Raw genomic sequence first — 24,340 nt, forward strand, 5'->3', positions numbered from 1 at the left:
TATCTAAATTATCCGGAAATGTATCCAAATGATTGCGAATATAATCTAACTTGACTTGACGTTGCTCTTAGAATCCTAAAGTTTGTCGGTATAATTTGGACAATTTCTTCACAATTTCATATTTTATAGATACCTAGGAGAATTTCGACTATCAACATGAAGCTTTTCTAAGCTATACGTTCCAGAACAGTCATAATTTGATAAATAAAAAATACATGAATTGTGGAAGTTGGAGACCATCAAAAAGCCCATTTTTCAGCTTTTTCCATACTAAGTTAGGAAATCTTCTCCAAATGTCATGCTTTGACGAATTGTTTTATTAGATATGTTATCTTATCTTATCTTAAAAGCAATCATACCACTGAACCAACGTAGAGTCTTAAATTCTAAGTGGTGCAGACCATTTGGCTTCCAGTTGTATTTAAAGAAATCAGGAAAACCAACCGACGATGACGGATCACTCTATACCACGACAATGCGAACGCTCATACCTCGACTGCAACAACTACCTTTCTGAGCACTCAAAACATCGATTTGATGAGTCATCTACTGTATTGTCCTGTTTTGGACCCGAATAACTTCTTCTTATTCCTCTACGAAAAAAATAATTGAGAGGTCAACGTTTTTCGACACCTCAAAAAGCGGTTGATGCGTTCAGAACGCATATTTTAAATACTCCTCATTCAAAGCGGCAAAATTGCTGCGATAATTGCTTCAAATGCATGTTAAAGTGTATAGATCTTAACGGAGAATATTTTTAAAAATAATAAAGCTATTTTTGAATATTCACATTTTTTTCTGTTCCTGAATCCCGAAATTTAACAGGCAACCTACCTAAGATCAGCAAAGTCAAACTTGCCTTCCAAAGCATCAGCCGATATTATACTTGTTGGAATTGATAAAGATTTAACTCAGAACTTCACCTTTGTCGCAAGCCATGTCTTCAAGTCATAAGATTAATTCAGCAAAATTTGGGACTATGCTCATGAAACCGCAAAGCAACTGGTTGGCAAATATCCCTGATTTTTTCTCCCTCTCTTTACCTCATGGTTTTGAAGTTATAAAACATTCCTTGGTTTCGATTGGAGAGCTTTCTGAAAAAGCTGCACAGGCAATGCTTAAAGGTATAAGAACGTTCCGATTACAATACACACGGAAAATTTCATGCGTGGAAACGAACATGCATATGTAGAAATCAATGCTACTTATGTAAGTCAGCTATAGATTTACATGATGAGACAATGTAAACAATTTGTAAAATTGTTCGTTTTCTAATTATTGGTGCGCTGCTTAGTTGCCGCTGTTTGTCAATAGATGGCTCTAGCAGTTAGTCTCAACCATGATCCAAAATGTTATATACTTAAACTAGAAAAAAAACGGCGTTTTCAAATTAATGACTTTGTTTTTGTGCCATTTACTTTTGGTTGTGTGAATATGTCCGATTAATCCTCATTTTCGGGGAGTGTTGAGTTTTTTCTTTCAATCAAAGAAATCGGCGGCTGAAGACGGAGGTGCTGTTCCAAGAGAAACAGCCGATTTCGATATTAACCACCACACGCGCGAAGGAAGGCCGAAAACCTGTAAATTGGAGACGTTGCTCGATGATGATCCAAGCCAAACCCAAGAAGAGTTTGCTCCAGCATTGGTAGACACCCGTGAGCTATTTCAAAGCGACTGCATGCGCTGGCAATGTTTCAAAAATAAGGAACTTGTAATCATTATGACCTCAATACCAGGAGAAGCACGAAAAAGTGATTCTGCTGAAAGGCAATGCTTAGATGAGAAGTCGTACCCCACCCGCTATATTCCCCAGTTATTGCACCGACCGGTTCGATGACATATGGTCTCAGAAGCAGTTCCACAATAAGACGACCTACAAAAATTGGTTGATTCTTGGATAGCATCATAAGCAAGATGGGAAAAAGATGTGACAAACGCTGTGCAATACTTCGAATAATTCATGTGTAACCATTTCCTTGCGATAAAATTGCATTTTCATTAAAAAAAAACGAGAACTTATGGTTATCACTCCCATACAAGCGAACCCCTGTACAAAGTAAAATTTAAACATGTAAGGAAGGCCTAAGTTCGGGTGCAACCGACCATTTTATACTTTTGCAACCTGCAGGAAGCAAAGCCAAGAAAATACCTTAAGATGTAAAATGACAACCAGAGTATCGGTATCCAAGCAATTTTATATAATTATATACTATATACTTATAACTCATACACTGTCTGACATATTCACCATTAGGTTTGTTAGAAAAACGAAAAACATTATGTAGTATATAGGATTTGGCGTGGTATCGACCCGATTAACATACTAAAATTGTTCCCTGGGTTTCATTAAGTTACCTTATATACAATCACCAATCATATGGAGCAAAGTCCGCCGGATGTTCGAAATTCCTGATATTAAGTAGTTATATGGGTGATAAGTCAAGTTTTCGTCCAATTTTATTTATTTTCGGCACAAAGATACTCTGTTATGAGTAGAACACGCTTTATAATTGAGATAACTGAGATAACTCAAATATTGGCCGATATATGCAGCATAAGGTCACCCGAAAGTGAGGTATACGGGGACTCAGGGAAGTATTGACCCGATTATCTTTGAATTTCTATTGTGTTACCCATACATTCACTGATATTTTCGGTAAAAAGTCAACAATAGATATTGGAGTCCACGTTTACGGTATTTGGGGGCTTGGAACAGTTTTGGTTGGATTTTGCAAATTTTTTGTCATAAGGTGGCTTACTTTAAAGAATTATTATTGCAAATTTTTAATCCGTTATATTAATTATTTGTATACTGGAAAGTGAAAGAATCAAATGGAATTTAAAACTGTATTATGTGGGAAGTAGGCATGGTTATTGACCGATTTCGCTCATTTTCACAACGTGCCATAGGAATATGAGAAGAATGCCACGTACTAAATTTTGTCGAAATCGGTCGGTCGAGTCCCCAGCTATGGGATTTCACCAAAAAGTGGCGAGTCCATCGTACAATTTTCGTACCATCTCGGAGGTAAAATTTAATGTTTCTGGCGTATTTAGTTATTGCGCTTTTAGCAGTTTTGAACAGTACCGTTATATGGGGAGTGAGCGTGGTTATCTTCCGATTTCATCCATTTTCACACTGTCGGTAGGAGTTCTTATAATATACTATACAAGTATGTGCTAGTCTAGGTCTCATGTGCCAAATTAGAGCTTTATATCTTAATTTAGTGTTTAGTTATGATACTTTATGGGTTTTCGGTTAATGGCGTTTTGTGGGCGTGGCTGTGATCCGATTACGCCCATCTACGAACTTGTCTTTATTTTTTTGCCAAAGAACGCGCTTATCAAGCTTCATCAAAATATCTAAATTTTTACTAAAAGCAGCTTGCAGCTCTTCCAGCTTGCACGGACAGACGGATTTATATATATATATCGGGTGATTTTTTAAGAGCTTGATAACTTTTTTTTTAAAAAAAACGCATAAAATTTGCAAAATCTCATCGGTTCTTTATTTGAAACGTTAGATTGGTTCACGACATTTACTTTTTGAAGATAATTTCATTTAAATGTTGACCGCGGCTGCGTCTTAGGTGGTCCATTCGGAAAGTCCAATTTTGGGCAACAAATTTCTTCGGAAATGTTGTCTTCCAAAGCTGGAATAGTTGCTGGCTTATTTCTGTAGACTTTAGATTGACGTAGCCCCACAAAAAATAGTCTAAAGGCGTTAAATCGCATGATCTTGGTTTACGGGTCCATTTCTTGAGATGAATTGTTCTCCGAAGTTTTCCCTCAAAATGGCCATAGAATCGCGAGCTGTGTGGCATGTAGCGCCATCTTGTTGAAACCACATGTCAACCAAGTTCAGTTCTTCCATTTTTGGCAAAAAAAGTTTGTTAGCATCGAACGATAGCGATCGCCATTCACCGTAACGTTGCGTCCAACAGCATCTTCGAAAAAATACGGTCCAATGATTCCACCAGCGTACAAACCACACCAAACAGTGCATTTTTCGGGATGAATATATAACATTTGTAATATTTCAACATTTAAATGAAATTATCTTCAAAAAAGCAAATGTCACCGTTTTTTTAAAAAAGATTTATTATATATATGTATATAACCCTATATCTATGATACATATTTAGATCAAAACTATTACACTTGTATTTTAGTTAAAAAATGAAGACCAACAAAAATAACGACTATCATCATTTGGTTACCGAACACTAATCGAGATTTCATTATCCGTTTTAATCCGCTATCATCAGTGGTTCCTAATGTAAGTATATATTATACAGAGAAGGCATCAGATGGAATTCAAAATAGCGTTATATTGGAAGAAGGCGTAGTTGTGAACCGATTTCACCCATATTTTGTACATGTCATCAAAGTGTTAAGGAAATATTACATACCGAATTTCATTGAAATCGGTCGAGTAGTTCCCGAGATATGGTTTTTGGTCCATAAGTGGGCGACGCCACGCCCATTTTCAATTTTTAAAAAAAAGTCTGGGTGCAGCTTCCTTCTGCAATTACTTCCGTAAAATTTAGTGTTTCTGACGTTTTTTGTTAGTCGGTTAACGCACTTTTAGAGTTTTTCAACATAACCTTTGCATGGGAGGTGGGCGTGGTTATTATCCGATTTCTTCCATTTTTGAACTGTATATAGAAATGCCTGAAGGAAACGACTCTATAGAGTTTGGTTAACATAGCTATAGTAGTTTCCGAGATATGTACAAAAAACCTAGTAGGGGGCGGGGCCACGCCCACTTTTCCAAAACAATTACGTCCAACTATGCCCCTCCCTAATGCGATCCTTTGTGCCAAATTTCACTTTAATATCTTTATTTATGGTTTAGTTATGACACTTTTCGGTTTCCGCCATTTTGTGGGCGTGGCAGTGGGCCGATTTTACCCATCTTCGAACTTAACCTTCTTATGGAGCCAAGAAATACGTGTACCAAGTTTCATCATGATATCTCAATTTTTACTCAAGTTACAGCTTGCACGGACGGACGGACGGACGGACAGACAGACATCCGGATTTCAACTCTACTCGTCACCCTGATCACTTTGGTATATATAACTCTATATCTGACTCTTTTAGTTTTGGGACTTACAAACAACCGTTATGTGACTTTGTTGCGAGAGTATAAAAATAATAATAAATATAAAACTTCAACACAAATTATAATTTCAATACAATAATACGAAGCGCCAAAATTTGTTTTCAATCAAAAAAATTTACTCCAAACAAAATTTATACAAAAAAAAAAAAAACTACCAGTATTTAAAAATCGATAAACAATTGTAAATTGTGGTATAATAAAGAAATAAACAAAGAAGAAAATAATTTATATAAATTAAAAGTCCAAAAATAAAAGCATTTCTTGCTTACTGGGTGACAAGAGGGAATATGAGTTAACTATAATCAGGCGGCTCAATGGTCTAGGGGTATGATTCTCGCTTTGGGTGCGAGAGGTCCCGGGTTCAAATCCCGGTTGAGCCCAGCTCGATATTTTTGTTCAAAAGAAAATATCAAGGCCTTCAACACTTGACTAAATTTGTTGACCAAAACGGAAGAGAAGCGGCATTTTGAAAACAAAAAATATTATTAAATAGACAAAGTTAAAAACAAAATATCTGCGCGCTCGCTAATAAGTTTTATTCAACATTTCAAACCAGGTAACGGCTTAAACTAACTGCAGAATAGTTTAAACAGGAGAGTAGTTTAACTTAAAATATAAATTAAATGCAATGAAACTACAAAGTGACAAAATGTTTAATGAGAAGGGAAAGGAAGGAGTAGTGTGTTTATATAGACAATATAATATGTGCATTTAAAGTTAAAATATACATATAAATACTAAATATTTATGCATACAATATTATGTATCTGTACGTTAATGCAAGCAGTTGACCGCGATGGAAGACACATTGATTATATTGCTATATAACTATATACAAATTCACTAAAAATAGTATTAAATATTGTTTTTTTTTGTAATATTAAACTAAAAAACTAAAATTATCTTTTTATATTACACACTTTTATGCTAAATTATTGGTTTCATAATATTTTACATTAGAAAGTATGTAGATCAATACTAATTTATTTACTAAAAAATAGTTTATGTAACACTCCATTACATATTTATAGTTCCGATTTATGATTAGAGCACTAAATATACACTTGATGTACTTAAAATATATTCTTAGCATATTTTGTAACTGCACTTCTCACGATTGCACCGAATTAGGATTGCAACATTTTTGAGTTTCATTTTAATACTATGCACCGTTGGATATTTTGTCACTCAATACTTGAAATCGAATTTTTTTTAACTTAAATAACCCTCATAGCCCACAAATCTACGCTAAAGCGCTCTTCCCTCACTTGTTTTCATCTGGCAATGCATTTTACTCTCGTTTTTTTCATTTCTTCTCCCTCTTTCTCACTCTCTCTCTCTATTTCTTCCTCTCTCTCTCTTTCTCTCTCTCTCTCTCTTTCTCTCTCTCTATTTCTCCCTCTCTTTCTCCATCTTACTTCCTTTTTCTTTTTTTGTCTCTTTCTTTTAATTTTTTCTCTCTTTCTCTCTCGCCCTTTATAACCTTCTTCTCTATCTTTCCTCCTTTCTTCTCTCTGTTTCTCTTTTTTTATATCTCTTTATTTTTGCTCTATTTATCATTTTCTCTCTCTTTCTCGTTCATCTTTTCTCTCTATTTTGCCTCACATATCTATCTTTTTCGCATTTTATCTCCCTCTCTCCTCCTTCATTTTTTGTCTCTTTCGTGCTACTTTTTTTTTTACTATCTTTGCTGTCACCCAGTACCGCTTAATTGAAGATGTCATCGACCAGCTCCTTCGTAATGATGCGATGTGGTCGTGTAGGATTCACCTTGGGGCGCTGGTAGAGTCGTGCATTGATAGCGTAAAGACGTGGCGACAGATCACAGCGGACGTTGAACCACCAATCGCACACAAAGACGGCTTGTGAAAATTGTGTGCCATTTGGACATAAGAAGGAGGCTTGTCGTCCATCAATGTCGCAATAGTGCCAGCCTGAAATGAAAAGATATATATAAAATAATTGCAATTTGGTTTTATATATTTCTTATTAATGCTGGTATATTTACCTTGACACCTGGTTTCCATGTCGGCGAAAAAGCCCGGATATGGCTGCTCATCGCAGTAGAAATTCGTGTATGGAATGGCTGAGAGTATGGGATAGTCGACACCGGGACGGCCTAAAATGAGTGGATAGTGACCGGTTATAAAACAACAACATATGTTACAATATACGCATTTACGAGTACTAAATATTTTAAATAATCAATGTACTTAAGGGACGAGTTTTTTATTTTAATGTTGATTTTAAACCCTTTCAAATGCGCTTTTTTTATGACGTATGCTATTTTCGCGATATAAAGTTTAAAATTTTAACAAGTCAAATAGTCTAGAAAATCAGGTTTACAGTTCGAAAAGATTGGATATCTTATCGTAGATCTAATCAAATATTGTCTGTGTATAGTTTTCAATCAATTTAACCCTCTAACGTACAACGACACAGGCCATTTCTTGGAAAATTCTAGTTTTAGAACCAACCGTTGAAAAGCCATAATTTAAATATACACATCTATACATAAAGGTTGACCCATTTCGAGGGTTCCTACCTCTTCAATTAAAAAACACATAAACATCAAATTTAATGAGGAATAATTATTTTCATTCGAAAGAATATTCTTTGGCAATTATTTTTTGAAGATTAGCTCTTACAAATATTGGCCGCGGCTATGTCTCAGATGGTCCATTCGTTGAGTCCAACTTTCTATGACTCGTTCGAGCATGTCCACTGGTAACTGCGGAATGACACCCGTGATGTTTTGCTCCAAGACCTGAATCGAATTGGTATTGTTCGCATAGACTTAAGACTTCACATATACCCATAGAAACAGTGGGATATCACACGATCTTGGTGACCAATCTACAGACCCAAAACGTAAAATTATCTTCTCACTCTCCTATCTTTATGTGTTCTCTCAATAAAACCATTGGGCTTCAATTTCAGGCATCAAATATTGGGTAGTCGAAAAAGTCTTTTCGTATTTTGTCAATAGATGTCGTTGCAGTCGCATATCTCCAGTGCTGCCAGTCACATTGTGTCATACCATATAATGTTGGAAAGGTGATATTTTAAGCTTCATTTAACCAAATTACACCGGCCCACAAACCACATCAAACCGTTATTTTTTTTTTAATGAATTGGCAGCTCTTTAATCCCTTCAGGTTGCTCTTCGTCTCAAATGTGGCAAATTTGCTTGTTTACATATCCATTGGGCCAGAAATGGGCCTCATCGCTGAACAAAGTTTGGTTCGAAAGTGTCGGATCTTCTTGGAACTTTTCAGGAGCCCAATGTGCGAAGCAATGTCGTTTGGAAAGGTCGAGCGGTTTCAGTTCTTGCACAAGCTGTATTGTATACGATCTCAATTTAAGATCTCGACGTGTTGACCATAAGTTGAGCGAAGCGCGCGAAACACATTCTTTATAGAACGTGAATTGTCGTAATAAAGTTGAACAATTTGTAAACGTTGTTCAGTCGTAAGTCTTCCATGATGATATGCCAAACAATACTGAAGAAAAATAACATGATGGCTTGACACGACTCACGCGTGATATCTCAAAAAATGATATTGAAAAAAGTACCTCTACTTAGATCCCACGTTTTATAGATATTTAGACTTCAGTGAAATCTTTCGATATATTTTTGGTTGGAATATTGCTTATGAGTTGAATCAGTTGGTATGTAAATATGGGCTGTTATATTTATTGCCAACGGCGCCATCTATCGTGTCGTAATAATTATGTGAGATGTTTGGCCGAAAACATAATAACTCAGAGCAGCCCATATTGCAAGAACGAAACACATCTTCAGAGGCACAAAATGCACATGAGACCTATAGTTTCTGTAAGTGGAAACAAACTTGTTTTTGTTTATGAATTAAATTGGAATTTGCTGCTATACTATAACAGTTATTCCACCACGTGCAAACATACACATATCAAGTGCCATAACTTTTATCAAAACGTACATTTGTTAAAACGAACGAAGAAGATACCAAAAAACAAGTTTGAAAACATGAAGTTTCACTTTTTAATTAATGCACCAACAAATACAAATATACAGATAAATAAACTATTGCGTGCATGGCAAAGCCAGCAAAACTATTGATGAAGATGAGTACCAACGAAGGCCGAGATTTGAGCCAAAAGAAAATGCAAGTTGGTCTAAATTAAGCGGCTCAATGGTCTAGGGGTATGATTCTCGCTTTGGGTGCGAGAGGTCCCGGGTTCAAATCCCGGTTGAGCCCGAACTACTTTTTTATTTGAATTTTTTTCCAACTACCGTTTTTGAAATACATTAACGGCATGGTCTCGTGCTGTTAATTCTCATGTTTTCAGAGTTATATTTGAACGAATAAGTTCCAATTCGGAACCTAACATGTCATTCCGTCTCATCTCTATCATGGTCCAAAATTATTTAAAAAATACCTATTTTTAAAGTGCATAAAAACCCTTATATATACATATATGTATGTGTATAGTATTATTACAATAATATTATTTTCTTAACAAAATTAAAAAGAAGCAATTTTATTATTTTTGTCCAGAAAATTGCACATTTTGTCAAATAAATTGTAAATTTGTGAAAAAGAAAACCTGCTGATTATATCCAAAACGATGAAAAAAAATCGAATTCGGCTTAAAGTAAGCGGCTCAATGGTCTAGGGGTATGATTCTCGCTTTGGGTGCGAGAGGTCCCGGGTTCAAATCCCGGTTGAGCCCGACCGAGTATTTTGTAAAATTCTATTTTAAATATTTCTAATTAGTAAAGACCCGAGTGTATGTAGATCTCTCGTGACCTCGTACCACAAAAGTGCCGATTGAATCTTATATAAATCTTTATACCCTGAACAGAGTATATTAACATCCCGAAGTAAAAGTCGGACTCCCTAAAAAGAACCGCTAAATCGTCGATATCGGACCACTATAGGATATAACTCCTACAGAAAATTATCAATCAAAGTCCAGTCCTTAGATTTCATATAAGACCAGCTTTCTTCACGAATTTTGGTATAGATTATTGTTCAAAGCAGCGTTATAATTATATAGTGGTTCGAATAAATTGTTCAGATCGGTCCAGTATAGGTGTAGCTATTAAAATCTATACCCTTTTATGCTATAAGAAATGCTTTTGTGAAGACTGTTATAGCTTCGGGGCAGCCGAAGTTAGAGTTTTTATTATAACATTGTATAATTTTTTTCTTTTTCTAGATGTGTAATTGCTTAAATGAGTTATGGAATAAAGTATTGACTGGATTCGCATGATATTGACTTGTAAGTCATTAAAATTATAGCAAAAGAGGTGGTAATTGTAGCAAAAGGGCTGCCAGTGTTGACTTCCGACTGACAAATTCATGCCAGTAATAAGTTCTAATACAGTTGAACTTCCCTAACTAGAATAGCCACAATCCAAAAAAAAACTTCGACTTAGAGAGACTTCGAGTTATAGAAGTTCGACTGGTAGGTTAGGTTAGATGGCTGATCAATGATCGCTATATGTAGTCCTTTGCGAAGCCATAGAACTGTTCGAACTTATAAATTAGCAAAATGCTTTGCACAGTCGTTTAATTTCCACTCCCGCTAGTTCGGTGAGATGTCTGAAGGTATGCGCTTCCAAGTGTTTAAGTCCTGACCTCCAAACGCGGGACAATCAAGAAGGAAGTGTTGCTCTCTTGTTTCCTCCTTATCTTCTTCCATACAGCTTCTGCAGATGCAATAATAACCTGTTAAAAGCGCTACAACTAGGGAGATGATAGCCTTACTGAGGGCAGAGAGATCACTAGATCTCTTACGATCGATCTTGGGCCAAAAGGCTGCGATTCCGCTATTGTTATTGATAGCGAGTTTAGGCACTCCTCGAGCAACCAGGATGTTGCACTCCGGAGCAGTAGATCTACTGCTACCTTAATGGCTGCAACCTCGGCTTGGAAGACACTGCAATAGTCAGGAAGTATTAAGCTGGACTTGATAGAGAGCTTCTGACAGTAAACCCCTCCACCATGCTTTGACCCATCAGTTTCTTCCCACCCACGACTCCCACGTCAGTATATGGACATAGAAGGAGCCGCTAGAGTTCGGTTTAGCAACTCCATGGTCCAAGTGATCCGATATGAAGTCAAAGTGTGTAATGATATCTGCGTGTTCAGATACGTGTTCTTTTAACAACCCAGATTCTCAGTCTGATAGAAACTTTTGCAGCCATACACCTTCCGACGATGTCTACGGACACTACGTGCACGATGGCGTTAAGTGCCATTGTTGGAGTGGACCATAGTGCACCACACATGCTGATGAGCGCCGCCCGTAGAACGCTCTTCAGTTTCTTTGCAAGTGTGGTCTTTTCAAGAGGCCTCCACCACATAAAAACTCCAAAAAACATAATGGGCTTGACTATGGTGTTGCAGAGTCAGAGCCAGAGCACCACTTTCGGTGAGAAACCGCACCTTTGCCAATGGGTCCTCTCCTGAAGTATAAGGCAATCGATGCCATTTTTGCTCTCTCTACGATGTTCGGCTTCAATGAAAGCTTCCAGGATGTATTACAACATATAGTATGTGATAAATGGCAACTTAGTTCCAAATATGGTTGTATTCAGTTCATATCCCCACTTGGCTACATACCCAATATACAATTTTGGTCATTATGTTTAATATTTTAATAAAATTAAATGAGAATGTCCATCACTTCAATTTATAAAGTTTTAGGGAACAAGCTGCAAACTTTCGAAACGTGATTCAGAAGTTTCAACTTTATGTATAAAATTAATAATGACAAGTAAGGAAGGGCTAAGTTCGGGTGTCACCGAACATTTTATACTCTCACATGATAAAGTGATAATCGAGATTTTCTTATCCGTCATTTACAAATTTTTCAAATACCGTATTTGTGTAAAGTTTTATTCCGCTATCATCATTGGTTCCTAACGTATATACTCGTATTATACAGAAAAGGCATCAGATGGAATTCAAAATAGCGTTGTATTGGAAGAAGGCGTGGTTGTGAACCGATTTCACCCATATTTTGTACATGTCATCAGGGTGTTAAGAAAATATTACATACCGAATTTCATTGAAATCGGTAAAGTAGTTCCCGAGATATGGTTTTTGGTCCATAAGTGGGCGACGCCACGCCCATTTTCAATTTTTAAAAAAAGCCTGGGTGCAGCTTCCTTCTGCCATTTCTTCCGTAAAATTTTGTGTTTCAGACGTTTTTTGTTAGTCGGTTAACGCACTTTTAGTGATTTTCAACATAACCTTTGTATGGGAGGTGGGCGTGGTTATTCTCCGATTTCTTCCATTTTTGAGCTGTATATGGAAATGCCTGAAGGAAACGATTTTATAGAGTTTGGTTGACATAGCCGTAGTAGTTTCCGAGATATGTACAAAAAACTTATTAGGGGGCGGGGCCACACCCACTTTTCCAAAAAAATTACGTCCAAATATGCCCATTCCTAAGGCGATCCTTTGTGCCAAATTTCTCTTTAATATCTTTATTTATGGCTTAGTTATGACACTTTATAAGTTTTCGGTTTTCGCCATTTTGTGGGTGTGGCAGTAGGCCGATTTTGCCCATCTTCCAACTTAACCTTCTTATGGAGCCAAGAAATACGTGTACCAAGTTTCATCATGATATCTCAATTTTTACTCAAGTTACAGCTTGCACGGACGGACGGACGGACAGACATACATCCGGATTTCAACTCTACTCGTCACCCTGATCACTTTGGTATATATAACCCTATATCTGACTCTTTTAGTTTTAGGACTTACAAACAACCGTTATGTGAACAAAACTATAATACTCTCCTTAACTTTGTTAATAAAAATGTCTGCCTCTGATCTATTTTTATTGGTATATTTCTATTATTATATCCTCTTTAAATCCAATATTAATTACGTGGTCCATTTGTTGAAAGCTCCGATATCGGATCTCTGTAGGATATACCATATGTGCGATACAAACTGATCCAACAAAATAAAGTCCTTATATGGAAAACTTTTGGTAACGCTTAATTCTCCGAACAATCCGGCTGTATAAAATCAACAGTTCTCAGTCTACTCGGTCAACTTCGCCTTGGTCACCTTGTAGTTCCTTTTCTGTTCGCGTTGTTGCACTGCGAAATGAAATTCCAAATGCACTTTCGTCCAAAAACCCCAGTTGCATGCAAAGCTAAAAGAAATATGTGTTTTGTGTACTGTGAATTAGTGACTCGCATGCGGATGAGTGAGGGTGTTTTGCTGCAGGTTCGGTCAGAATTCAGTGGCAAACAAGGCGCTGTTAGTTGCACTCAATTACGCCGCGCGTATAAAAGTCGACTGAGTTTTTCAGCTTCTTTTATCAGATGGATATTTCCGTTTTGCCATATTGCTTTTTTATCACACATCACACCCCCGGGAACTGAGTGACCGCAACAGATAACTATTGACCACATGAATGGTAAGAGGATAGATTTCAAAAATAGTGCGCCTGTTGCATTCGATTATGTGGCACATGCCATATGTTTGTGTGTATGCATGTGTATGTTGCATGCAATCAAAAGCCTGCCACCGAGAGGCAATTCGACATTTTTTATGCGACTTTTTTCTACTCTCATACATTTGTAGTTTGCCTATCAGTTGTCATTGTGTATCTGTTCTTAACACGAAATAATTGAATTTCTGCTCAGCCTCTCTGCCCCCGCCAGCAAATTTTCGAAAGAAAGAAACAAAACCAGCCGCCCGATGCACTCAGCAAGCGTGCGGAAAAAATCATAAAATCAGAATTTCTCCTAAATTCTCATTTACGTAGCTGAAGGAGCTTTTTTTCTTTGATTCCCCCATCAATATCAATTTTTTAGTGCTTTCCAATGCTGCACTTACTGTGTTTTCGTTATTATGCGAAAGCGCATATCTGCCGGCATCGAATCAATAAATAAATTAAAATGTTTATTTGAATTGTGAATGACAGCCAAGCGCCACTGGCCTTTAGATAGCCTTTTAGTGTTTGTATACATGTGGGTAAATATGTTTTTCAAGTTTTTTGTAACTCAACACTAATTCCATATGTAGTGTCATTTGTTGCATTTAACTGAAAAAATTGTGTTTTTCGTTTCATTTGGCAGCACCAGCACGTTGTTGCAATTTTCATTACCGTTAGTATTTATTAAATACTCTAATGGGTAAATTAGTGCGCAAAAAGAAATTTGTATTGAAATTTTTGAATTATATAAAAACATTTATAATATTAGAAAAAATATGGGAAACATACGAGGTGTGTTCAAAAAATAATAATAATAAAATTTCGTTTTTTGGAAAATATATTTATTTATTCGCTCTTGTAAAAGGATGCACCTATAAGGTTCTCTTCATTTTTGAAAATAGGAAAAGTCAAACGGGGCCGTGTCTGGAGTATATGCAGGCTGTGAAATCGTGACAGTGTTCCTTTTGGCCGATATTTTACGAACAATCAACGAAGTGAGAGCTTAAAACAAACGAAAATCGTAAAAAAACACGTGTAAATGGTGATCCTTTTCGAGATTCCTTACTTTTTTGAAGAAAAAAACACACAAACTTCAAAATTAATGGAGAATGATTATTATCTTTCAAAATAATGTTCTTTGGCATTTAGTTTTTGAAGATAAGACATAATCTTCAAATGTTGGCCGCGGCTAAGTCTCAGATGGTCCATCCGTTGAGTCCAATTTTAGATAGTGTGCGAGCATTTCGACTGGTAACGAATGACACGCGTGATGTTTTACTACAAGGATTGAATCGAAGTGGGATTATCCGCATGGACTTTACACTTTACATATTCTCACAGCAAAAAATCTGACGGTGTGATATTACATGATCTTGGTGGCCAATCAACCGGTCCAAAACGTGAAATCATCTGCTCACCAAAGTGTTGTCTCAATAAATCAATTGAGCTTCAATTTCAGGCATAAAATAGTCGGTTATCATAGCGCGTTAACGGCATAATTTTTGAAGAAATATGGACCACACCAAACCGTTGTTTTTTCTGGATGAAATGGCAGCTCTTGAATCTCTTCAGTTTGCTCTTCATCCCAAATGCGGTAATTTTAATTTTGCATACCTGTTGGGCCAAAACAAAATTTGGCTCAAAAACGTGGGATCTTCTTGGAACTTTTCAAAAGTCCATAGAGCGAAGCAATGTCGCGTGGGAAGGTCGACTTTACTCACGCGTGATCTGTCAAAAAAGGCCATGTGCATGGATTACCCGTTATATCATCTTAATAAAAAAATGACAATTGGATTCTTTAAAACCAAATTCTTTAAATTTAAATTTTAAAATTTCCCTTATATTCTGTACATTTCCTCTGGCAAGTCAAAATATATATGTACTTAGAGAAATTTAAATAAGGTTGCTTACATAATTATTAGCATCAATTTTCAGTTTTTCAATGACCAAGACGGCTAAAGGAACTTGGTGAAGGAGAGTCGTATTGACGCCGCGTTCAGCATTTTGAACCTTCTAATAACTTTGTGGCGCTTTATGAAGAATTGTTTGTTTTTGTTTGCATATATAGAGCAATTAAGTAAAAGCATATTGTCGACCGACTGGAATTTATAAATAGAATTTCCAATTTGACGGAAGGTGTTGAAAGTAGGTGGCTTTAAGTGGGACCAAACCTTAAATTTTTATTACTGATTTCTTTATGTGGGGTTAATAGAAAACCGAAGTGTGCCAGCAATTCTCGGATTATTGCTGAGCTCAAGGAAAATATTCCTTTAAAAATGATATAAAAATTTCTTGAGATCCCCTAAAAACCATGGTTGGGTTAAGTTCGATAGCTGATCCAGGGATCGACTTGAACTGCTATACGAAGTTCTTTGTTAAGCTATAAAAAATAGAAGTCCTGTCTCCGATCTTAAAAGTCGTTAAAGCACCTTGTGGCCAATATAAATTTGCTTCAGCGTTTAATTTCTGTTCCCACTAGCTGGGTGGGAAAAGTTTTAAAAGTTGATGTCGCAAACGCCGTACAATCAAGAAGGAAGTGTTGATATGTTTCCACCTCGTCTACTTTTTTCAATTTCTGCAGCTGCCGTCTAGTAAAACTTTCACAACTATAAAGATACTAACTACATATACTGAGCACAACGAGCTTACTGGATCTCTTAAGATTTATCTTAGGCCAAAAAATCTTACTACAGCACATGATCCGATGGTAGCCCAGCACTGGCTATAATCTCGCGAATGCCAACTATCCAGACACACACGAGAGAGTGGAGCACTGATCCGTTCTCATGATACGGATAACGGAGCTAGGGTGCCTTCCCTTGTCAGCTCGTCAGGTTTTAAACAAAGTGACTAGATGCCATTGATTAGGTGGTGAAGCATTGCTTAAACAGTCCTGTGCGCTCGGTTAGTGAACTCAAGGCTAGTATCGCCGCCCTGCCATCAGAGTTCATAGTTCCTCCTCTGAAAGAGGCTGCAATTCGGAGCAGTAAATTTTCCGTTACAGAGAGTTCCTGACAATACTCGTTTATCCCTCCACCAACGGTTTAGAAACCCACAACTCCCTCTCTTTTATGTGGCCAAAGAAAAAAGCATCAGAGTTTCCTCCGCTCTAGCTTCGAATACCAGAAATATTTCTCTATCGTTTTGTTTGAATAAGTGAAAAATAAGTGGCGACATTCTAACAATTTAATTATATAAGTATTTCTCTATTTTCACACACCTTAAAGCAGTTTCAATATCCACAAAGTGGTACCTAACTTAGGTCCTTTAAATATTGCAAACCACTACATCTTAAAATATAATATATGTCTATAAGTTTGTATCAAATTTCTAATCAACTCACCAGGTATCGACTTGCCCAATTCAAGATATTCTCGTACAGAGGGACTTAGGAAATTCGTCGGTATTTCAGGTATATCCTTCTCTTGACTGCCGCTCTCTTCATTTTCCAAATCTTGTTGTGGTTCCGGTTCGAAGTTCACCGGTTCTGGGGCACGTGGGCGTTTGGCCCGCTTTGTGCGTGTTGTTTCACTGCAATCTGTTGACAATAAAAATAAGTAAATACTTATTAGGCGATTTTTTTTATTAAATAGCTAAAAAAATAGATTTTGAAAATGATTGTGAATTGAAATGGCTGAGCAATTTTCAAATATGTATATATTTACTATGATTGTGAATATTAGCTTATAAAAAAAAAGTCTATAGATAATAAAGAAATTTTTTTAACAGTCGTCATATTCACAATAAGCGATCTAAGGTAGTCTGGAGGCCATGAAATAGTATCAATCTGCCCTTAAAATTTATTTTGCGAAGAGCTTTTTGCATACCTAGGTATTTATGATCGATAAGTTTTTGGACATTCAAACCAATTGAACTTGATTTTCATGTTTGGCACAGATCCCGATTTTTATTATTATTTTTTTTTGAAAATACTACAGCTTTTGTCCCCTAATAAAAAAGATGGTAGAGTTAATCTTATCATTGGAAATGAGTCCTACGAAAACTATCGTTGGTAGATAGTACTCTGAAATCGTGAGTCGTGTTAAGCTGTCATGTTATTTTTGTTCACTATTGTTTGGCATTTCATCATGGAAAGTTAGGAACTTTAGCTACGTTTCAACTTTATTACGAAAATTCAGCCGCAGTAGCTGAGAGGGTACACGAACACCGTAGAGTGTCGATTCGGCGTCGTTCGAAGCGACACGTGCTGACGTATGGAACGGCTTGGCGCATTTTACATCGATATCATAAATTACAGCGTACTAATTTTAGCTTCGCTCTATGGGCTCTTGAAAAGTTCCAAGAAGCTCCAAGGTTTCCGAGCCAAATTTTGTTCAGCGATGCGGCCCATTTCTGAGCCTCAACGGGTATGCAAACAAGCTAAATGACCGCAACCTGAAGAGATTCAAGAGCTGTCATTTCAACCGGTGGCATCATCGGTCTATATTTCTTCAAAAATGATTCCGGTGAGAACGTAGCCGTCAATGGCGTACCCGCCAATGGCGACCGTTATCGCGTCATGATAACCAACTATTTCATGCCTGAAATTGAAGCTCGTGATCTCGATAACATTTAGTTTCAACAAGACGGCGCCACTTCCCACAAATCGCATCAATCAATGGATTTATTGAGAGAAGACTTCGATGAGTAGTTAAATTCACGTTTTGGGCCAGTCGATTGGCTACCAAGATCGTGTGATATCACACCGTTGGCTTTTTCCTGTGGGGATATGTAAAGTCTAAGGTCTAAGGTCCCGCTTCGATTCAGGCCTTGGAACAACAGTCGAAATGTCATTCGCCAGTTGCTACCAGTCGAAATGCTCGCAAGAGTCACCGAAAATTGGACTCAACGGATGAACCATCTGAGACGTAGCTGCGGCCAACATTTTGCCAAATAATGTTCTTTCGAATGATAATAAATATTCCCCATTAAATTTAATGTTTCTGTTTTTTTTTTTTCTTTAATAGGAGAACTTCTTTCTTTCACTTAAAATTCGATTTAACTTCCTTAAAACTCTTGTAACTGTTTAATAATATATGAGTATGTTCACTCATAATCAACCAACTGCTGTTAGCTGAAACTGAAATTCCGCATTATTTTCTAATTAATACCGCTAAACCTTAGAACTCCTTTTAAATTTTATGCTAATTTGTTTCTTTATTAAAGTTATTAGTATTTGAGCTTGCTGTTACATAATATTAAATCAATATTTACGAAATGCCATTTGCATGGATTTTTTTTTTTTTTTAATTTTCTCAAACGGTTCAAATTTGGCACCGCTTAGTTGGCTGCCGTTGCATTGTTTTGTCTTGCAAGTTGCGATTTTTTTGTATTCATATTTGCTGTTTTTGTTTATAGTATTTTATTTATTTTTTAGTGTCGTTTCGCTTGTCGGCATTTTGTGCAACTGCTACTATGTACCGCCTTAAACGTAGCGTTTTGGGTGCGCTGGCGCTTTTAGTTAAAGCCGTCGATGTCTTTGCGTCTCCCTTGCCTCAGTTGAGCCTGGTTTTTCTGTCTGCTACCGGCTACCAAAGCACACGAAAAATTTTGCACATTGCCATGTAATTTGTGATGTAATCAAGCTTCGTTACTCGGAGTTTAAATAGCAATAACTACAAAATCACTCAAGTAATGCGCTGAAATTGCTAAGCATTGAGTAAGTAATGAGTGAGCGAGTGAGTGACAATGTGCTGAGTGCGTCAATGAAGCGGTTTTATTTATGTACTCGCGTAGACAGTGTCGCGAATTTTTTTTATTCAGTTCTTTTTTAATTCTTTTTGATTATAATTTTTTCTTTTTACACGCCGCTCGTTGTAGCCCACTGGTTGTTGACCTTGTTTGCTGTTGTTGGCGTTTTGCAACGCAATTTTAATTTTTCGTCGCGACCCCCGAAACCCTCTCGAAGTGAATTGCTGCTAAAAATTGGAAGCCGTTGATTGTGACAAGAATTTTCACATGAATTTTATTTTGTGCAAGAAAAAATTCACCACAACTGATTGCCAGCAAGGTGAACGACAGTTTGTGTTTTTTTTCTTCTTTTTCTTACCTTAATATAAATCGTGTGTCTTTATTATGTTGTTTTATATATTTTTTTCAGGACTGAAACTTTTTGCTTATTATTCATTGTTTGCTTTGTTAATGATTTTGCAATTTTCCCATTTTTACCATCTTTTCATTTGATTCTGTTGATTTTATAGCTCAAGCTACGCCTTGTTCTTAATTGAGTCTACAATAATGTTATTTGCGTTGATTATTTTGCAGTCGATTTGACAGCACAGCGCTATGTTCGCCCAATTTCAGCTTGGCCTTAACCTTAGAACAAAGTTTTTCTGTTTTGGAGTTCACATTTCATATTTATTGATTAACGATCTTGTAATTCAAATTAAAATATTTTCAGCAAAATTGATCACAAATTCAATAATTATTCTTTTTTCTTGCAGGTAAGCTTTCCGTACGAAAAACGCTTGGAGGTTATGTGCTATTGAAATATGAAGTAAACAAGTAGTGAATTCGTAAGTAATGATGTTGTACTTTTGAGATGAGAATGATTATGGAAATTATTTAGAATATGTTTGATCTAAGGTAATGTGAAATGTCGGCAATACCTAATCTCATCTTTTCGTTCGACAAGGAAAAATTCCCAAATTGGTATCTATTAGTTGGAAGGTACCAAACGCCTCTTATTTGTCAAGCTGAAAAATACGAATTGGATTTAGAATATCGTTCTTAAGAGAATTGAATTCATATGTTGTGCAGTTATGCCTCAAAAGACATGCATTAATTTCGCAATTGGTGTTCGTTTTGTGAGAAATATTAGTTTGAGTGTCACTCGTTGTAGTCTATTAAAAAAGATGGAAAGCGATTGGAATTTTGAGCTTTAACGAAACTCTATTTTTTAATTAAAAATATTATTCATACTAAAAATGCCTTGATGACTGTTAACCGTGCTTTTTTCCATGCGGGTATGATCTTCTTCTTCTTTATTGGCGTAAACACCGCTTACGCGGTTATAACCGAGTTTACAGCACTTCGCCAGTTGGTTTTCCTTTTCGCTGTTTGGTGCCCATTGGAAATTTTAAATTTAGCTAGGTTCTTCTCTCTCTGATCTTTCCAACGGAGTGGAAGTTTTCATTTTCTCTGCTTCCCCCGGTGGGTACTGCATCGCTGAACTGTGTTAATGTACAGCTAATCCTTCCATCGACTGCGGTATTTGCCGTTGCCAATGCGCAAAGAACCATGAATCTTCCGCAGAACCTTTCTCTCGAAAACTCATAACGCCGACTAATCGGAAATTGTTTTCAATAATGCCTTTGTATTATGTAGCAGGACGGGGATGATGAGTGACTTGTAGAGTTTGGTCTTTGTTTGTCGAGAGAGCACTTTACTTCTGAATTGCCTACCCAGTCCGGAGTAGCTCTAGTTGACAATATTTATTCCGCGCGTTGGATTTCGAAGCTGAAGTTGTTGTTGGTGTTAATGCTAGTTCCGAGATAGACGAAATTATCTACGACTTAAGTTATGACTGTCAACGGTGGCATGGGAGCCAAGTCGCGAATGTGATGACTGTTCCTTTGTTGGCACGAGATATTTCGTCTTGCCCTCGTTCACTACCAGACCAATTTGCTTCGTTTCTAACGTGGAGAAAGCAGAACTAACGGCGCGGTTGTTATGACCAATAATATAGATGTCGTCGGCGTACGCTAGCAGTTGTACACTCTTATAGAAGATTGTCCCTTATCTATTCAGCTCTGCAGCTCGAATTATTTTCTCCAGCAGTAAATTAAAAAAAATCGCCGTGTCTGAAACCTCGCTGAAGCCACACTGATAAGATCCAATCCGTCTGTTGACGGTGGGCTTTAATCTTTCACACAATAGAAGAAGTAGTTGTCAAAGATTGTGGGGTCTCCGATTCTGTGGATTGTGCAGAGCACACTTAAATTCGAATCGTTGGGCATGCTTTCATCCCACCATATGTTGCAAAGAAGCTGATACATGCACTTTGTCCTTTTTTCGGCGCCGTTTTTGAATAGCTCGGCCCGCAATCCATCGGCCCCGCCGCTTCTTCATGGTCGGGCAATGGAACGTCGCTCCATCGTCATAGATTGAGGAGTCGCGTTCGCTATCTCTTGATGTTATGTCTCCACTGCCATTCAGAAGGCTGGAGAAGTGTTCCCTCCATAATTCTAGAATGCTCTGGGCATCTGTCACTAGATCACCTCTGAGAGTTCTACAAGGGTATATTCCGGTCTTGGAACCTTCTGTTAGTCGCGGTATCTTTCGCAGAATTTTCGAACATTACCCCTGTCGGCCAGCTTGTCAAGCTCTTCATACTCATACATTTCGGCCTCTCTCTTTTCTTGAGTTCAATCATGCCTGATTTATGCTTATTGTCGAATTCCATATAGGCCATATACCATAGTCATCGAAGACCGTGGAGATCTAAAATAAGCTACTATATATGAAAAAAAGTTACGAAATGATTTTGAATAGCCGTTAAATGAGGTTGATCAAGATAGTCGACACTATAAATATACTTAACGAAAATGGTAAACACATATTTGTTTCGTAAATATTTAGTTATGCTAAAGTTCTGTTGAAGGTGGTCAAAAAACACTTCGTAATGCTTCCGTATATATTGACCAAGAGCGACTTTTTCCTGTCCTCGAACCTTAAGTGAATGCTAGCTGGAGGGATAGCGTTGCAAAAAAATCGTGTCACTTGTTTTTAAGCATCTATTTATTGTATCCTGGCTGATAAAAAATAAAAAAACCCTAATTAAGGATTCAAAGAGCCATGAATATATTTCTTTCTGTGATTTGACTAATGAAATTTAAAAATTTTGGGTTTACGAATTTTAGAACAACTTCGTGAATTGTATGAGACCGCTTTTATGACACTTGTTTCATATAATTATAGATTCGGTTATTGATTGATGTTTATGTTTCGATTTGAAATCACGCACATAGCGCACTATAAATCCGATAGTTTACCAATTTTTTTCCTTTTGGAAAATTTCTTCAAATCTTGTAGGAAAGGTTTGGTTTATATTGAAGCCAAAGCTATTACTTTTGTGTTTTTTTTTTTGCGAAACTATTTGAAGGGATATACATAATAATTTTTTTTCATTGAGTTATAAAATTCATAAGAAACAAAAAATTTTCCCAAAAATAATCCAACTTTAACTGTTAATATCTTTTAAACGTTTGGGTTTACGAAAAAATCATAATAGACCTTTTTTGTTCAATTTCCTACAAAATCTAAGGAACAATATATTTTTTTAAGTAGTTGGAAGCGAGATATAAATTTTTCTATCTGATAATAAGAAAAAATAGAAAACTGTATGTAGGAGGACCTTCCCGTTACAATTAAAAACTCATGTTTGGAGAGGCTTTCTTAGAGGTGTCTAGGAACCTATTTTTCCGAGTACCAAACGAAAAAAAAATTTTTTTTTTTGAATCACTCTAGTACATATATTAGTCATGAAAAAATGTGCCTAAGTGCACTAAACTCCACGTTTATTAGTCTTTGTATATATGTTTGTATATTACTACTCCTATCATTTGACACAAATCGGGTATAATTCAGGTAAACTATCTTTTAATTTTTTAACATATTTTGTTCACATTGAAAATCAGATATTGTTAAATTTTTCTTGTCCACGCATTAAATTTGACTTCGACAGCTACTGGTTAGCCAACTGCTGTTCCCTGTCAGTCATTGTTCAATCTACATGCATACGGTACATATGGAACTTTTTATTTGCATAAAAATGAATTCAATGCCCACAGGTGGGCAACGGCTGGCCTCCTATTATTTTATACAGTTATGCAAATAATTCAAACTTTTTAATGTTCACCTCGTCGAACTTCCACTTTACATTCCACGCAATTTTTACCGTTATCAAATGGGTATCGAAAATAAAGCATAAAGTAGATCAAATGGACACGACAAGCAGCTGCATGATGTACTTTATTCCAACATTTTGCTACAGAGTATAATAGTTTTGTTCACCTAACGGTTATACTTGTATGTATCACCTAAAACTAATCGAGAAGGATATAGGGTTATGTATATATAAATGATCAGGATGACGAGACAAATTGAAATCCGAGTGACTGTCTGTCTGTCCGTCCGTCCGTCTGTGCAAGCTGTAACTTGAGTAAAAATTGAGATATCTTGATCAAACTTAGAAAAAAAAAAATACAAGTTCGTAGATGGGCTTTATCGGACCACAGCCACGCCCACAAAACGCCATTAACCGAAAACATTTAAAGTACCCTAATTAAGCAATAAATTAAGATATAAAACACCAGTTTGGCACATGGGATCATAGTAGCAAGGGACACCTGTAGGCAAAAAACATTGAAAAGTGGGCGCCGCTCTGTAATTAGTTTAATATACATATCTTCTAAACCACACAACCAAGTTCGCCTAGTGCAAATAAGAGCTCCTACCGACAGAGGAAAAATGGATGAAATTGGATGATAACCCCCCTCACTCTCCATATAACGGTACTGTTAAAAACTAAAAGCTCGATAAATCAATAACTGAATACGCCAGACATATTAAATTCCATCCACGAGCTGATATGAGAAGGCTTTAATGGAGCGGGGGTCAAAAATGGACGATGGGCGTGGCCAAATTTGGTACGTGATGATGACTGAGGCGAAGCCAGCATAAGTAAATTTTAACAGCAGTTAAACATCCGACGGAGGTTGTGCTTTTCGGATGCGACTTCAGCCTTATAGTATCGACCAC

General features: G+C 36.7%; 2 protein-coding genes and 3 non-coding genes across 5 annotated transcripts in view; 4 read left to right on the top strand and 1 right to left on the bottom strand.

The window, feature by feature from the left end:
- The window catches only part of LOC126751317 (uncharacterized), a 224,040-nt gene that overhangs the window by 130,698 nt on the left and 69,002 nt on the right, over nt 1-24,340 (top strand). The gene's annotated exons all lie outside the window — the stretch shown is intronic.
- Trnap-ugg (transfer RNA proline (anticodon UGG)) lies at nt 5,437-5,508 on the top strand. The gene has a single exon. It is a non-coding gene; the product is annotated as a tRNA-Pro (tRNA).
- LOC126751333 (uncharacterized) overlaps nt 5,593-24,340 on the bottom strand; it is a 47,235-nt gene continuing 28,487 nt past the window's right edge. The window contains exons 2-4 of the mRNA XM_050461520.1: nt 16,923-17,117; nt 7,137-7,247; nt 5,593-7,062 (exon numbers count right to left, since the gene is read on the bottom strand). Coding sequence (XP_050317477.1) covers nt 6,836-7,062; nt 7,137-7,247; nt 16,923-17,117 — 533 coding nt within the window. The 3' untranslated portion in view covers nt 5,593-6,835. The remainder of the gene's footprint in view (nt 7,063-7,136; nt 7,248-16,922; nt 17,118-24,340) is intronic.
- On the top strand, nt 9,298-9,369 carry Trnap-ugg (transfer RNA proline (anticodon UGG)). Its single transcript has one exon. It is a non-coding gene; the product is annotated as a tRNA-Pro (tRNA).
- On the top strand, nt 9,773-9,844 carry Trnap-ugg (transfer RNA proline (anticodon UGG)). The gene has a single exon. It is a non-coding gene; the product is annotated as a tRNA-Pro (tRNA).

The sequence above is a fragment of the Bactrocera neohumeralis genome, chromosome 2 (genome assembly GCF_024586455.1).
Source record: "Bactrocera neohumeralis isolate Rockhampton chromosome 2, APGP_CSIRO_Bneo_wtdbg2-racon-allhic-juicebox.fasta_v2, whole genome shotgun sequence".
NCBI lineage: Eukaryota > Metazoa > Arthropoda > Insecta > Diptera > Tephritidae > Bactrocera > Bactrocera neohumeralis.